Source organism: Galeopterus variegatus, unplaced genomic scaffold, assembly GCF_000696425.1.
Source record: "Galeopterus variegatus unplaced genomic scaffold, G_variegatus-3.0.2 Scaffold609, whole genome shotgun sequence".
Classification (NCBI taxonomy): Eukaryota; Metazoa; Chordata; class Mammalia; order Dermoptera; family Cynocephalidae; genus Galeopterus; species Galeopterus variegatus.
This window is the reverse complement of record NW_007726720.1, coordinates 509,661-527,000: the sequence shown is the minus strand read 5'-3', so window position 1 is coordinate 527,000 and position 17,340 is coordinate 509,661. Positions and strand designations below refer to the sequence as shown.

At 35.4% G+C, this 17,340-nt stretch overlaps 1 protein-coding gene across 1 annotated transcript in view; it reads right to left on the bottom strand.

The window, feature by feature from the left end:
• Positions 1-2,239: 2,239 nt before the first annotated feature.
• DICER1 (dicer 1, ribonuclease type III) overlaps positions 2,240-17,340 on the bottom strand; it is a 55,108-nt gene continuing 40,007 nt past the window's right edge. Inside the window, exons 24-29 of the mRNA XM_008570524.1 lie at positions 15,698-15,853; positions 11,527-12,415; positions 9,597-9,865; positions 6,744-6,906; positions 6,582-6,657; positions 2,240-6,225 (exon numbers count right to left, since the gene is read on the bottom strand). Coding sequence (XP_008568746.1) covers positions 6,060-6,225; positions 6,582-6,657; positions 6,744-6,906; positions 9,597-9,865; positions 11,527-12,415; positions 15,698-15,853 — 1,719 coding nt within the window. The 3' untranslated portion in view covers positions 2,240-6,059. The remainder of the gene's footprint in view (positions 6,226-6,581; positions 6,658-6,743; positions 6,907-9,596; positions 9,866-11,526; positions 12,416-15,697; positions 15,854-17,340) is intronic.

The window sequence follows — 17,340 nt, the reverse complement described above, 5'->3', positions numbered from 1 at the left end:
ATGGGAACGCAAAATAGTGATGACACTGTGGAAAATATGGTGGCTTCTCAGAAAATTAAACATAGAATTAACACACGATGCAGCAATTTCACTTCTGGGTATATACTCTGAAGAACGGAAAGCAGTGACTCAAACAGGTATGTACACTAATGTTCATAGCGGCATTATTCACAACAGCCAAATGGCACAAGCAACCCAAGTGCCCGCTGGCAGGTGAATGGACAAACAAGATGTGGTCTATCCATACAATGGAATATTATGCAACCTTAAAAAGCAAATTCTGACACATGCTACGCCATGGATGAACCTTGAAGACATTATGCTAAGTGAAATAAAAGAAGTAAGCTAGACACAAAAGGACACACGTTGTCTGATCGCACTTGAATGAGGTTCTTAGAATAGTTAAATCCAGAGACAGAAAGAGGAAGGGGGCTGCCAGGGATCTGGAGGAAGAAAAGGGGAGCTACTGTTTAATGGGTACAGAGTTTCAGTGTGAGATAAAGAAAAGATTCTGGAGACGATGGTGGTGCCAGTTGCACAACAATGTGAATGTGCTTTATGCCACTAAACTGTATGCTTAAAAATGGTTAAGATGGCAAACTTTATGTATATTTTACCACAGAAAGAAAAAAGAAAAAAAAGGTCTAAGCGTTATTCACAAATTGCAGTGCATACAGGTTAGGAAGCATTGTCCCCACCAGCACGTCTACCTACTCTTGGTTCTTCGCAGGGATGAGTGGCAGCACACACCTGAGCCAGCTGAGACCAGCATCTAGCATTCCATCTATAACATGCATTATGCTTACAGATCTGCACACACAAAAAATTTCAGTTCCATGTAGATTATTTTCATGCACATCACGATCTGCAAAATGATATGCTTGGCCTGTGTTCTTTACTGCTAGGCTCAGGAGTTGCGGAAGTGAGCAGTTGCTTGTTGGTGCAGGATAGGGTCAATGGTGGCAGGAAGGGGCTGTGGCACGGAGGCTTGGCCTGAACTATCCAGTAATTCTGGGCAATAACAGGAACACATACACGCATGCAGAACTTACCCAAATTTCTCAGGATTAAAATACATATAATTTTTTCTCCTTTAGTTTAGACAGTCCAAGGGAGGGGAAAGGAAGGGCTTTATTTAAACTTACAAAAGAAAACTAAAATTTATTCTCATTTAAAAAAATCTGTTCACCATCTTGTTCCTACAGACAAGTAATGATTCCTATTAGTGCTTAGTTTATTGAGTTGCAAAAAGGTTAGGTCAAAAGCTTGAAATTACAGAATTCTTTCTTAACCAACAATATCTGAAATGTATCCTAAAAACCTGGAAGCTGAACATTCTGTCCAATTTCGAAACAACCAAATTCACTTAAGGAATGTGTCAAATGTTTCATAAATAATCCAAGCCCTGGAATACATCAATCAGTGTGACAGAATTTCAGAAAAACACATTGGTATTATTTAAGACTTGAAAAAGACAATTGTTATTATACAATTCTACAGGCAGACATGAAGCAGAATTCAGTAAACAAAATTTTATCATATTAAAATATGCATTTTCATGATACACCATGGAATTAAAACATTTTAAAGATCATTTCTGCTGCCACTATTTAAACGTTATTACCCACTTGAACTAAAACTAAAGAAAGGAAAAAGATAAAAGGACACAAAGTGAATAGACCATATATTTAAACGTTATTACCCACTTGAACTAAAACTAAAGAAAGGAAAAAGATAAAAGGACACAAAGTGAATAGACCATAACTTTATTGGAGATTTACTCAGCTACAATTATTAAAAAAAAAAAAAAAAAAAAAAAAAAACCAACTGAAGGTAATTGTGATCCATAAGGTGCAGACCGCAAATTTCTGCAGCATGATTACTGTATGAATGAATTACATCATGTCCCTTAAAAAACAGCTGCAGCATGTGATGGTAAATATTTGTCAATCAAATTATATGTGTTAGTTTTACTTGATTTTAGTCTTTCCATCACTCTATTTACAGCAGAAAAGCCAGAAATTTACTTCCTGTTCACCTCTGCATTTTTGCTATGTAACCTGCTGCTGCAGTGAATTCTGAGTGCATCTATAAAATTTAAATTGTCTGTGGTTGATGTCCAAATAAAAATGGACTAGAAAAAGAAATGAATAATGATTAAAATATATTTACAAGTTACCTTTGAAAAATCGTTTTCATTGCTAGTGGAAAATACAATGGTCTCAATGCAAATTCCCTATATATTGCTACTGGTGTCTCCAACAACTTTTAAAAGTCATTTTAATATTCTTGGTCTTAAACATATCTTTAAAACTTTTCATGTACAATATAAAATAAAGAAATTTATTTGGAAATAATTAAATTCCTTAAAAGTAATCAGTGGTTGGAAAAATATATCTATTTAAATGTAATTAAAATAACCATATAGGTAATAAACATAACAAGTTTCTTTTCTGCAGATAATGCAAACTGGTTAAGGACTCTAACATAATTTCAGATGCATTTAAATAAAGATATCAGGGTCTCGGTTTGGTGGCTTAAATTTTGCGTAAAGTAATTAGATACCCCAATAGAGCAAGATGTAAAGTTTTAAATCAACTGGGCCTTCAGAGTGAACTGTGACAGGTCTGGATTTCAATGATTCTTTGCACTCTGCAGTCACTGCCTGCTTTCAGGTAATGACTGAAAGAGGTGACTGCTGGATAAATAACTGTATTTATGGACTGAACTAACAGAACCAAAGTAGCCTCAAGTCTCTCTTCAAACAGGGAGGGTATCTGAATATCTCTGAGGGCAAGCTATTATGAAGAAAATAAAAATATCAGTATTTTAAAAGATAATTACAGGAGTGTTACAGGTCATCATGAATTTAATCACTTTACATAATGTAAAAGAAAAAAAGAAATGTAACAAACATTTTTAAAACATAATTAAGAGTTCAGTTAACAAATCTTTGTCATATTTTCACAAACAGTAAAAATGCCACAGACAAAAATGACCTATTTAAGTTGTGCAAGTATATGACACATTGCAGGAATTTAGTTATTTTTTTCAAAGTCGGCAAATCAAAACAGCAGCAAGGCTAAACCATATTTTTTCCTCTCAGTTAAGCATATTTTCCTTGAAATGAGGTAAAGCACAGTACCAAGTGCAATGCTTATCTGTGCTACATGAACAGAACAGAGGGGAAAAAGCTATTACAAAACGCAGCATAGTTAGGACTGCGGAAAGTATATTATAAAAAAAAATAAAAAACATTTACAACGAAGGTTCATGCCAACTAACCTGCATACAATCACTATAAGGAATTTCTGCAGTTGCTTTTTCAAGATACACCTCACCAGTCCTTTGCAAATGTGCCGGAAGCACCCCCCGCCCGTCACCCCCAAGTAGGTTTTCCATATTACATTCGGTCTCACGTTGCAATCACAGGAACAAAAGGATGGCACACATGGTCGTAAAGGAGGGCAACAGAGACTGATTTTTTTCCTTAATTGACAGAGGCAAAACATTTCAACAAGGTAAAATGGAGGAAACTTTACAGCATTAAAAATCAGCAGCACAAAAGCGTTCACAACCATTTCATATGTCTAGCTCATACTTTTTATTTTTAAACTTAGTAACCAGGGATCATAGAATGCTTCAAACTGTGAGTCAAATTAAAATCAGCTATTTTTCTCCAACAAAAAAATGAAATAGCTAAAATTTGCTGTTGATAAAACATTTTGAATAGTAGCAGGAAATCTGAACCCCTGAGAATGTATGACCTAATCATATCCAAGTCTGAACTTTTTAGTATTAACAAAAAAATACTCTTCCTAAGATTACAAAATATATTGAGGCATTTTTCTCTCCCCAGGAATCACAGCTGTGAAAGACCGTCTGATTTTGGTGCCAGGAGGCGAGAGAATCCCGTAACACTGACATAAATGCATTAGACACAATGCTCCTGGCATCAGGTAGTTTATCAAGAGATTTGTGATATAACTTTATCACAAATCACCCTCACAGAATTCACATCCAGCCTTATTTGTCAATTGTGCACTTTTACAGTCATATAATTCAAGAATTGCTTGGTGTGAACTTGCCATGACATCTTACATTAAGGTTTTTTAAAAAAATCAAATAGACAGCTGAGATTCCAAATCAAAATTAAACATTTTAAAAACGAGTCACCTAAATTAATTTGCTCAAGAATTCATTTAATAGTTTAGATCTCAATTTAAGACTAAGATTGTAGACAACAAATAACGTTGGAGAAGCTCAGTATCCCCTTCACTTGGGGTTCCTTAAAAAGAGGAGCTGACGGTACTCTGTGTGTGCACACGCACAGAGGCGTTTCTCTGCGGGTGGGTGGTACAGATAAAGCAAGAAGTACAGTATTCAGATGTAATGTAAAACATAAATGCAGCATTACATGAAGCATCAACTTCAGGATGATGTGCTGGAAAATATGAGACACCTCTGCTCAGCTTTCTTAAACTTCAAGCATAATTAATGGGGCAAATTGCAGCAAACCTCTACTGGTATGTTGGTGGGAGTGCAAGACTGACCCACAGCTTTTCAAAAGGTAAATTAAGAGGTATTATAGTTACAGTGCAAAAAAAAAAAAATTAAAATTTCAAGCATAATACATAAACATAGCACCAAACAGGGGGAAAAAACGCATGCAAAAGAAAAGAAGAACTGAGGTATTTAAGTGAAGAGTGCCTACAAATCTAATTAAAGAAACTTAGGCAAATGCCTAAGAATGTTTTTTTTCTTTTCCAAAGACGGAAATAATGAGCTAGTTTATCTAAATTAATGATCTAAATCACAGATGTATCAAAATTACGGCAGTTTATCACAAACGTTAAACTTTCATGGCATTAACAGCACAGCTTTGGTAGGTGATGCATGCAACATTGTGAAAAGTACAGTAAGAAATTTATGTGAGAAGACAAAGAGTAAAGGTGCTCTGTTTTGCTTCCTTAAATAAGTAACCAATCAATTATAAAATCTGCAGCATATTTTAGGTGTGATATGTCTAAGGTTTATTTGTTAGAGCAACAGCCTACAGGGCAAAATTATTTGCCATAAACACTTCCATCAGTGGAACTACGTAGCAGGAGATTTTTAGTAAAATTAGGTATTTAGCGAAAGATCATTTTTATTATAATATTAAAAAAATCCGTAGATTACATATTCTGGTTTTTAAAATGTCTTTAGTACACATATGACAGAAATGCTACTATAATCCTGTAATAAGTTAAGTCACAACTATACTAGTGAGTTGTAAATATCACGCTGTCCCAACATCTAATGCATAATAAAATGAAGGGAATGTAAAATAGTTTGTTCGAAAAGATCAGAAATTAAAGAATATCCATGAAGGTTTTACTTTTAAGGCAAGAACCTTTTTTATAGACTATGTGGCATCAGAAAACTAAAATTTAACTCACCAACATGCCAGCCAATGCTAATTAGAATTCTGTCCCTTACTATCAAGTGCAATAGCGACCGGGAACACACCTTACACAATATAACATGGAAAGAAAAGACAACACTGGCGTACTTCTCCCTCTTGAAAACCCTATCATTCTATTCAGCTGATCAGCTATGGTAGGACTGGCACTACTGCACACACTGAGGGATGGTAGGGGGACTCTATATGATTCTAGAGACTATTTCAGGTTTAAGCTCCATGGCCTTCTAACACTAAGCAAAGCTGACAGAAATTAAACTAAAAAAACCCCAAAAAACAAAAAACTCAATAATTATTTTAAACACTTGCTAAATGTCATTAAAGCACTCTTGTGATTTAAACAAAGCAGAAGTGAGGAAAGAAGACAAGATTGTGTCTGCGCAAAAAACTAAAACTACAGTTAGTTCCAAAATTTTTATACATATGTTAAATGTTTTATTCTGTTATCTATCTTGTTATCAAACAAACTTTAAATTCTGCCTTAAATTCATTCCGTTCAATACACCTTTAAATCATCCTTTTTGATTTAAATATTTTCCCCTTAATTTTGTTTTTTTGTTTTGTTTTGTTTTGTTTTTAATTTGAAAAAGGGGTTTCAGCTGTTGGGAACCTGAGGTTGATTAGCTTTGAGGCTTCGTAGGGCTCTTCTTGCCGCTGCAGATTTGGCAATCCTGTAACTTCGGCCAACACCTTTAAACTTCCCTTTTCCTACTACTTCCACGGTGACTCTGACCTTCCCATCATAAGTTCTTTCAGCCGGGCTGTAAAAAATCCAAACAGCTTGAATTAGAAGTATTTGTTATTATTGTCAATCAGCACTGAGTATGCACTCACAGGCAGAGTCCCACATACAAGCTGACACCACACAAAGGAAATATGTGTCACGACTTATTGCATACCAACGACAGACTGGGCTGCCGTTTCTTCTTTAATTCAGCATTACTTTATAAACGCAAAAAGAAAAAAAGACAAGTCACTCAGACTACAAACGGAAAGCGGATAACAGCATGCCCCAGTGTAAATATTCTTTAGAGTCATTAGTTTATGGCATCTTTGAGAACTCTTCCCCCTTGCTTTTAAGTGATTTAATTTTTTTCTACACGCATTTTTTGCTTACCTAAATTTGGCAGTTTCTGGTTCCATTTCAAGCAATTCTCGAACAGGGGAACGGGGCACATTTGCAGAAAACTTTTCTGTTATCAAAATGAAAGGATAATGTGAATAATATCCCTGAAGTTGTTTTCAATTTTTTTTTCTTTCAAAAGGAAGCCAACAATACCTATTAGCGGCCGCATCATAGGATAGTACACCTGCCAAACCATCTCCAGAGACATCCCACTATCCATATAAATGGCACCAGCAAGTGACTCAAAAATGTCCCCCATGGCCTTTGGAACTTCAATATCTTCTTCTTTCTCTTCATCCTCCTCAGATCTCCTAAGCTATTACAAAGAGAAAAGTGACTTGTAAGCAAAAAGGCCGCTTTTTAAATCAGTCCACAGATGTGTGTTTCTTTTCTAGGATATGACCTTTATTATTTTTTTTAACACGGGTAACAATACCAACCGTTTATGGCATTACTACATTGTAATGGGTTCTTCACAAACATCGTATCTAAAAAAATTTTTTTCCCCAAACTTCTCAAGAAAAAAATCCCTACCTCATTTAATATTCTAGACCCAGCAAAGAAAAAAAAGATTACTTCTAAATTAAAACAAAAAACAACTTTAACACAGAACTATAAACAATGAACCTATGAAAAAACTTTTCAAATCCACTCATAATCAAAGAAATGCACATTAAAACAGTACTCCCTGCTAGCAGACTGGCAAGGATTAAACAGAATACTAATTAATACAGTGCTGGCAAAGGTGTACACTGCTCTGGGGAGTAGAAATTGCTACTTTTTTGGCAGGGAAGTTCTATTTGGAAGATATTTTCCTCTAAGCTCCCTTTTCATTAAGCCACTTAATACATGTTCACTCTAGAGTACCTGACACATAGAAGATATTTAAGTTAATAGAATAAAATCTTACATATGTATCAAAAGCCTTTTAAAAGTTCATAATTCTTTCATGCAGCAATTCCATCTCTAGGAATTTATCTTGAGGTAAACAGATATATAAGCATATTTATCATATCCTTGTTTATTATAAATCCTAACAAAACTACTTAAATGCCCAGCCATAAAGGACCATTTAAATAAATTAGCCATATATTTCACTAGCACGTGGCTACTAAAAGTCATGATGCCAATCAGTATATGGAAAGTCATCCACAATATACTATGTGAAAAGAACAAGTTATAGTACACTATGCATAATATAATTCCATTTTATACTTTATATATGCTTTTGTCTATATATATATATATATATATATATATATATATATATATATATATATATATATATATATATATATATATATATATATATATATATATATATATATATATATATATATATATATATATATATATATATATATATATATATATATATATATATATATATATATATATGTGTGTATATATATATATATATATATGCAATAATATATCCCAAAATGTTAATATTGGTTATTTCTGAGGTAGTATATTTGGGTAATCTTAATTATTTTTATTTGTATTTTCTAATTTTTCTAAAATAAATACAAATAATTTGTGAATGAGAAAGGGGGAAAATATTAATTTCTAAATAGACTGTCTAGCCACATAAAATTCTATATATTTATAATGCTGACTACTAGAAAAACAAGATAATTATTGTTTATATATCATGGTTTTGAGATAGGAATTTTAGAACTTATAAAGTGTAATTCTCTCTCTTTTTATAGCTGATGAATTTGAGGCACAGAGAGGTAGACAGACTTTCTGAAGATCAAATAGTAAGTAAGAAAAGTCAGATCATGACATTTCCAATCAGTTTTTGTAACTTCTATACATTTATTTATATAAACTAAAGGAAGGAAGAGAATGAACAAAAATTAACAGAACCAGTGTGCCCCACTGGTATCAAAAAAGAGCTTAAATCTAATTTTAGCTAATTCCTCAAAATTTAAGCTTTAATGTTTCTAAAGAATGAGACAGAAGGAACACTTGAATGTACGTGAGGTGGTTCTATGTCTGGTCTTACAGCAGCTGTGCTGACTCAGGTCATTCATCTTAGAAGAGTGGACAAAGGCACAGTGAGGGTAAGAGTCCTGCCTACTGAGTCCCTTCTTCACGTGCCTGAGCAGCTGGCAGGGCTTGACACTTTGCCTGTGGCTAGACTTCAAAACCTAGGCTCTCAATTTTTCTTGCAGAAAGCCAAAGAAATTCACTACTCTCTAACAATGGTTTGGTGCAACTGAAGAAAGGGAAGGTAAAAATTAAAGCAAGAACAAAACGGCTACCAGAGTTAGGAATAAATTCCTTGACTCATAAGAAATCTACAAAAATAAGAAAAATCAAAGAAATCAGAATGAGAAGAACAAGAAATGAGAGTGTTCTCCGGGGTACACAGGTATGCAGATAGATGTCAGTGAAAGATCAGAGGAGACTGGAAAGATCTAAGCAATATCCTTTCCTGCAAAAATTCAAAATAGTTCACAAACGCATTAGAAGTAGCTCTATTACCAAAGAACCTTTGGCTGAACTTAGAGTAGAAGCCTCCCAAATTCCAATGGTTAAAAATTCAGAAGTTTGTTTTTTAAATGAGATTTTATCACTTTAAGTAGAAGCAGAATATACATTTGTGATGCTTACCTAGATATTAGCAAACATTTCTGATCCATTTAAAAAAGAGAGTAAGACAAGATAAACCACACTGAGCTTTTACTAAGGTTAACCCTACTTTGGGGGCGGGGGAGGAGGTGCACTTCTTCCGCACACCTAAATATCAGAAGCCCTAATGAAGGACTGGGAATAGTAAAATAAGTGAAAACCCCTGGCTCCTTTTCACTTGAATGACCACACGGTCCACAGGTGGTCAAGTTTTAAAGGCCTACCTGAGAACTATAGCTGACTCAGCTCTCCCCAGAGAACTATGCCTTTGGACAGCTATGCAGTCAGAACTCTGAAACCACCAAGGCCCCTAGTTGGATGACTTTTCTCAACAATGAACTCAACATATTTTAAAATAGTACTAACCTCAGAATCCATTCCTTGCATTTCGTTCTTCTCAAGCTGAAACTGCACAAAGTCGTCAATGACATGGAAGAGCTCAGGAGAAACAGCTTTAAAGTACTTGTGGTAGTCATACTTTACAGCCAATGATGCAAAGATGGTGTTGTTGACCAGAGCAGACCGCAGGTCAGTCAGGACCCCTGGGGAGTGCTGCCGTGGGTCTTCATAAAGGTGCTTGGTTATGAGGTAGTCCAAAATCGCATCTCCCAGGAATTCTAAGCGCTGGTAACAATCTGAGAGGGGATCCAAAGTGGAATCATCAACTCGTGCACCAATACTTACACTATTTCCATATACGTAACTGACACAAAGGTCTGAGACCCAAACCCATTTAAAAGACTTTTATTTAGGATCATTTTTATATATATTCCTCAATGAGAAAATGGCTTGACATACCATACTACAGCCTCTAGAAATTAAATTTAACTAACAAAATAAGCCTATTTCTCATATATTAATTGGGGTCACAGAATCTTCAAGTGACCCAAAGACTAATGCTTGTTAAGAAGAAAAACATTTCCCAGGGGCTGTCATTATCACTGAGCCCTTTCCTTTGGCAATGTACTGCCAGGCAAGCACGGGACATTACTTTCAAGTCTCGGTCACACATCGTCACTTCAGTGACCCCGAGCCCCATGCACCTTCCATATGCTCTACGCCTCGCTGCCATCATTACACACTGTCTCACACTCTGGAACATGTGTGTAAGTGACATCATTCTTTGCCACTCCTGGGTTATATGTGATCCACAGGATGCCAAGGAAAGAAGACCCTCTTCTCAACTTGACTAGAAATGCTGAATTTGACACAAACCAAGAGGCTGAGAAGAGCTGTGAAAGTGGGCAAGGACCTTAGGTAAAAATGGTCATCTGTCAAATTGTGGAAAGTTGCCAATGCTAATCAGCCCCTCTATTTTCTCACAGTGATCAGAAGAATCCACTCAGCTAAGGACACTGAGGCAGAGACAGATGAGGTGACTTGCCCTAGAACACCCAGTGAGTTAAGAGGCAGGGGGGGGTTGGGAAGGGTGAGCAGCTGGGTCTCATAACTTCCAGTAGAGCACGGTGCAAAGCTGTGCCTCATTTCTTCTCGGCAAGGAAAGTTAGGCTTTCATTTCGTCAATCTTTCTAGTCCAGAATCAGGTAGTTTTTCCCGGTTTGGTTTTAGATTTTGCTGATCATGTTAACATTGTTCTTATTACACGAACAACAAACTTTGTACTTTGCTTTGGTATTCTGGATTCAAGCACTTATTATTGTGATACAGAAAATAAAATATAAACTTTAGCTGAGTTTTACAAGCTGAAGCTGACTGTGGTCTTGGGGACTTACTCTTCCTCTAATCAAATAGGCTGGAGGAGGGAAAGAACAGATCACAAGTAAACAGTGACAGCCAAGGCACAGCAAGGGCAATGATACCTGCCTGTGAAGTCATTTCTTTCATCTATCCATCTTTAGATTTAAAAAGACCCTAAGAGAGGGGCCATTTTGCCCAGAAAGAACAATAAAGGGATGTGAAAATACATCCAGAATATGTAAATAAATCAAAAAACAACAGCAGCACTGAATGGGCATCAGAAAGATATTTGGGTAAGATAAAATGGGAAAAAACACACCAAAGTACTAAAGCTCACATTTCTCCAAGTATGTAGCATATGATGTATTTGAGAGAATATAAGACAGCTTTACTCCCAACTATCAGTTACAAAGCAGGACTTGCTCTCAAAAAGAAGAGGAAAATAAAAAATGCTTTTTTTCTTTCGCTTCCTCCCCCACCATGCATATTAAGCACTAAGACTGTCCATGCACAGATCATTTTTTACAAGACCAAAACAATGCTATTAATACAAAGTCTCATTTTCAGAGAAACGAAGCTGGGTCCTGGGGCTCCTTACCAGTAATGGTATTGTAGTGGTAGGAGGCATGTGTGAAAGCCTGCAGAAGGTAAGCCTTATTCTTGAATCTGTAGTTGATTTTCTTTTCAAAATTTTCAAAACCAGATATAAGGTGATTCAATGTTTTATCTGCATCTGGATGATCAAACATACATCTTGGTGGAATCTTCAAACACCCATATTCCAAGTCTTTCCACACCGACGCGCGTGAACTGGCTGCAGAAGCAGCAGCACAGCTCACTGAAAGGTTCCTTTGTTGACTGCTGAAATTCTCCCGAGTAGGGCATGTTGCCTTTTCCCGATCAGTCCTTTTAATTACTGGGAGCACCTTCAGCCCCAACGAACAGAGGAAAAGCTGAGCAGCCCTCTCACCACAGCTGGTTAAATAGCAGCCCAGCAGGGCTTCCACACAGTCTGCTATGCTTTTGTCAGCAATACACTGCTCAGTGTGCAAGTCGTAAGAAATAGACTGTTTTCCTGTGTCAACACCACAGTTTTCTTCTGATGGATTCCAGAACCCCACCACAAAATCATCTTCTTCAACAGCTTTGCTAGGATCCAGATAGCACATTGCATCCCAAGAGCTGTAGTCAAAATCCTCAAAATCTGATGAAAATGGCATACTACCTACTAAGGAGGATTTTTTGGGCATTTTCCACTCATATGCAGAATCAGTGGTTGAAAAAGGAGAAAGAGAAATTTTCTTTACAAAAGCCCCTGATCCCATTAGCATGTTATCTATAAATTTGATATGTTCCTGATCATACTCCAGGAAGTCATCCTCATAATCAGCTTCCTCCTTTGGAGCCCTCCACAGCAGGTTCTCCTCCTCTTCCTCCTCCTCATAGTCCACGTCCAGTTTGCCATTAGCTAACATGCAGTCTTTTGTCTGAAACAAGGGGGAATGGGGAAGGAGGGGAGACATAGCTGTTGTATTTAAAAGGTATGAAACTCAATAAAAGCAAGGGTTATGGATAATTTCAAATGACAACCACAAATACTAAAAGGCAACTTTAAAATCATGGCCATTTGTTTTCAATTAACATAAAATAAGTTATTTAATCATATAAACAAAGTAAAACATGTTCTTTGAATGTTCATTTTCTAAGCTACAAAATGACCTTTATCCAGCATGAAGCTTTAAGTTAAGGATTTTGAACATGGATATAAAATTAAAATTAAAATCCACAACACAACTTCAACTAAGAAGTTTAACTCTGGCAGGACACACGAGGAATGTACTGATCATACAGATCTTCACTTTTGCTGATGAAGTTTTAAAATGTGACCTGATTTTCAAATTGATAAAATACAGCTCCAAATGTAGAAAAAAGCATTACCTTTGCAATTAAAAGTATAATATAAAAACAGATAAAATTATTTTTAAAATCTTTATAACACTAAAAATGTACAATAGGGTTTTATAATAAACCTTTTGTCCCTATTTCCACTTCAAATCAAAGTACATTTGCTACAACGTAAAACTAAATTGCTTTGCTTGAAAAATAAAAGTGATCACTAAACTAAGCTATGAATTCAACAAATCACACAGCAACTCTCCCCTCCACTCTGAGCTGCGGTAATCAGGGTAACAGATTATAGCATAACTGGCAAAAACAGAAGAAAATTTAGACTAACATGAAACACAACAACCCTATTTTAGTCAAAAGATCTTTGCTAATTCCAATTTTTTTGGCAAGAGCTTATTTGTGAATGACAACCTTAATAACGACTAGGATTTGGTAATGATGTAACTTTTTTGCAATGGTAGAAAGATGCCAAATTTCTGTTACACAATAAAAAAACAACAGAAAACTTTGGGGGGAAAGGCAGGAAGGCATGCTTCAATTTTGATTGATAACAACTTTCCAGAATATTCTGATAAAACGTTTTGCAAGCTGTCAAGCATTTTTTAAATACTGCAAGTATTTCATTTTAAACCAGACTCAAAAGAGATACAAACACAGTATTTGTTTGAAAAGAAATAATAGCAGTGAACCAAGCCATATATCTTTAACTATATATCTCTCATTTCCTTCAATTAAAAAAAAAAAAAACTTTTCAAGAATAAGGAAAGCCACCAGAAGAAACTATAGTGGCAAATCTCAAGGAATTATTTCCTGTTAAAAACCCTACACTTTTCCAAGGTAACAGGAGATGTTTTTCACTATTGTTTGGTCCTTAAGACAAAAAAGGCCAAATTGCAATTTGAACCAAGCCATATATCTTTAACTATATATCTCTCATTTCCTTCAATTAAAAAAAAAAAAAACTTTTCAAGAATAAGGAAAGCCACCAGAAGAAACTATAGTGGCAAATCTCAAGGAATTATTTCCTGTTAAAAACCCTACACTTTTCCAAGGTAACAGGAGATGTTTTTCACTATTGTTTGGTCCTTAAGACAAAAAAGGCCAAATTGCAATTTAAAAAATCAGACTGAAAAATTAAAAAAAAAAAAAAAAAAAAACTCCTTATACTGTATATCGTTAGTAAAATGCATCTGTAAGCTAAAACTGGCAGAGTACGAAAACACAAAGGACTGGCTTTTATCACAAATAAACAGTGTGATCCTGAGCAAAGTCCTTTAATGTCTCTGGGTTTCGGATTCTTCATCTGCAAAACAGTAGTGTTACCCCACAAAATGTTTTCTAAAAGCACTCCAAGCCTTTTAAGAAAAAGTACTAGCATAAAACCCTCTTCTCAGACAGTTCGAGTCAACTTTCTGCCTGAGTTATTATTACCACACTCTCTTCTAAGAGGCATTTGTGTGTGAAGGTTTCACTTAAACCTCTTTGCTGAAAGGCAGGAGCAAGGTGAGCAGAACAGAAATGCAATGAGCCAAAACCACACTGTACTCTTTCCGATATAATGCAAGGACCTATTTCAATAAATACAAATTATTAAATGAAAATCTGAACAATATTTGTAATGTATTCTAAGAACCAAAGTGCCTAGTCATCAGAAACATTAAGGAATATAAGAACTTTGTGTTGGATCTTGGGGAAAAAAAAAATCAAAATGACATGCCAATGTCACCTTCATGCTACAATTTTTTTTAAAGAGCCAAATGTATTACAAAACGGCATATACAAAGGATGACTGTCACTGAAATGTTTTTCACAGAAATGCAGTATTTTTTCTAAAGCTCAAAATCTACACATAGAATTCCCTCTAAGGTTCTATGTATTTCTAAATTAATAAGAAAAGTAATTATTCTGATCTAACTTGCATTCTCTTAATGTTTTTCCAGATCAGTTCTATTTCTGTAATAAGTCAAACAATACATGAGTTAAAAATATAACTCAATAAACAGGCAAAAATCAGAATAAAGTCACAGAGCATGCTACCTGGAAATATTTAAAACAGCTATCAGGGCTATACATGTCAGAAAGAAGACAAGAAGAAAATGTATACTTGGGAAATATAACCTGTGAAGAAAACAGTATTATTATTGTTGATCTGAAATAAAAATGAAGTAACAACAAGCCAATTTATTATTCATGCAAAAAAATGAAACTGCCTGAAAGACGGCTTTTAACTTTGGAAGAGGCACTACAGTTTTCCCAGTCAACCACTGGACTGACTCCTTCTACCTCAGGCCCTCTGAGGTGCCCTCTGGTGGCCTTCAAGACGAGACAAAATGAAGCAGCTGTTGCCAATATCTGGAGTCCTCTTAAGTCACTGACAAGATTTAAATTATTTCCAGAAAACTACAACCTTTATGTATGATTTTTTTTTTTTTTAAGTTCACAAGAGGAGAAATAGTCCTGCGAAAAACCTGAGATGCAAGAGCAAGACTTTACTGAAATTATTTCACAGACAGATTGGAGATCATAGGTCACTGAAAAGTTATTTCACTGAACAGAGCAAAGGATCTATGATAAATTGTAATACATAATACCAAAGTAAAACATTAAGGGGTTTTGCTTTTTTTTTTTCCTTTCAAAACATTATACTCTTCTGCCTTTAGAAAAGATAACAGACATCATCCTCTACCAAAATTACACTATTTCTGAATTCAAAGAAAAGACAGTCTATTTGAGGAAATTTAATTCAATTTATTGATTATCTACTCTATCATAAACATACCAGGGAAATAAAACAAAAAATTAATAGAACAAAATTCTCTGGCTCACCAAAAAATAAATTCCTCCGGTTACCAAAAACTTACCATTTCATCTTTTTCCCATTTATCTGTGTTACTTTTGTCTTGATTTACTACATAACCAGGAGGAAGCCAATTCACAGGGGGATCAAATATTGACACCACCATGCGGCTAGGCAGTCCCTTCTTTTTTCCAAGGCGATACAGATTACAGTTGCTGACCTTTAGCAGAAAATATGTGTAAGAAACTTATCCATAAATGATCACTGCTGGAATTCATCCAAGGCATGTTAACATTTCCTTAGCTAAATGTTCTTTATATAACTGGTCATTAATTATAAGAATTATATAGTTTTTCTACCTATTCATGATAGGAAAAAAATATTAAATTCTCAGGTATTCTACATCCTTTATAGTAGTTAAATATTTCTGAATGTAAAATGCAGAGCACAAAAAACTAATGTATATAAATATGCAAATTCCTTATGAATGAGTCAGAAAAAACAGTTCAGACAATTTCTAAGTTTTGAAAACAGAACTTGATGATATAAAATGCAAATTACTGACTGGAACTATCAAGAGTAGAAAAGAATCCATTTAAAAAGTCAAGATGTCACAATATTGTCAATGAAATAAGAGAAAGAAATGTCATCAACTCTAGTTACAAAGTGAAAACTGAAGCTGGCAGTGAACAGAGCTAAAACAATTTTATATCCCTGGAATCTAAGCCACAAATGTGATTTCAATTGTAATGTTCTCTCAAATATTATTCCTTTGTTTGAGATGGCATTTCAAGAATTTTTGTTCAACCACTGTATTTTATTTACTTTTGTTTTTTAATTGAAATATAATTGATTATACATATTTATGGGGTACAGAGTTGACTATCAGTATTTGTGTACAATATGTGATGATCAAATCAATATTATTAGTATGTTCCTTATTACAAATTGTAATTATTCTGTGTCCCTTACCAAATTTTTCCCTAAGCCCCCTCCTTTCCCCCTCTCCCACCTCTGGTAACCATTTTTAGATGGAGCAAAAGTTCATAAAAAACAAGTCCATTCATTTACTCACATCAATTAAATAGCTTTGTTGTCTACCCTCTGGTCTGTTATTCCTAATGCCTCCGTCTCCTCCCTAATTTGCTCAAATCATTGCATTTCTGTCTAGTTTTTACTGGAAACTAGGGTCTAGAATTGTCAATTTCATTTCCATTGTGTAAAAACTGCGTTCCTTATTATATAAGTACTTCATGAGCCCTTTTACCATGTAACCCAACTACTATGGAACAAGCACCCACCATGAGAGAGGCACTCGATCAGGAAACCAAGCCAGTGAGACAGAGGAGCAGTCCTCGCAAACTACCATATGACAATCACTCTGTGCAAAAGTGCTCTCTCACACTGCCTGAAAAGCAGGAGGCTGAAATGAATGCCGGCTTCCCTTGCCATACTGTGAGAACAAAGCATCACAAATGTCATTAAGAGGACAAAGTGCATGCAACAGGGACGGAAAAGGGAGGGAAGTGACAATCAAAGTTGAGAGAAATGGTCAGCAGGATGAAGGAGGAAGAAACTAAGTAAGAACGCAGACAGGAGGCAAAAGCCAGAATGGCGGAAGTCAACAGGTCAAAGTGGGGCGAGCACTCTGAGAACAGGAGCGATACCAGCAAAGGCGCCGAGGGCGGGTGGGTGGGCATGGCATCT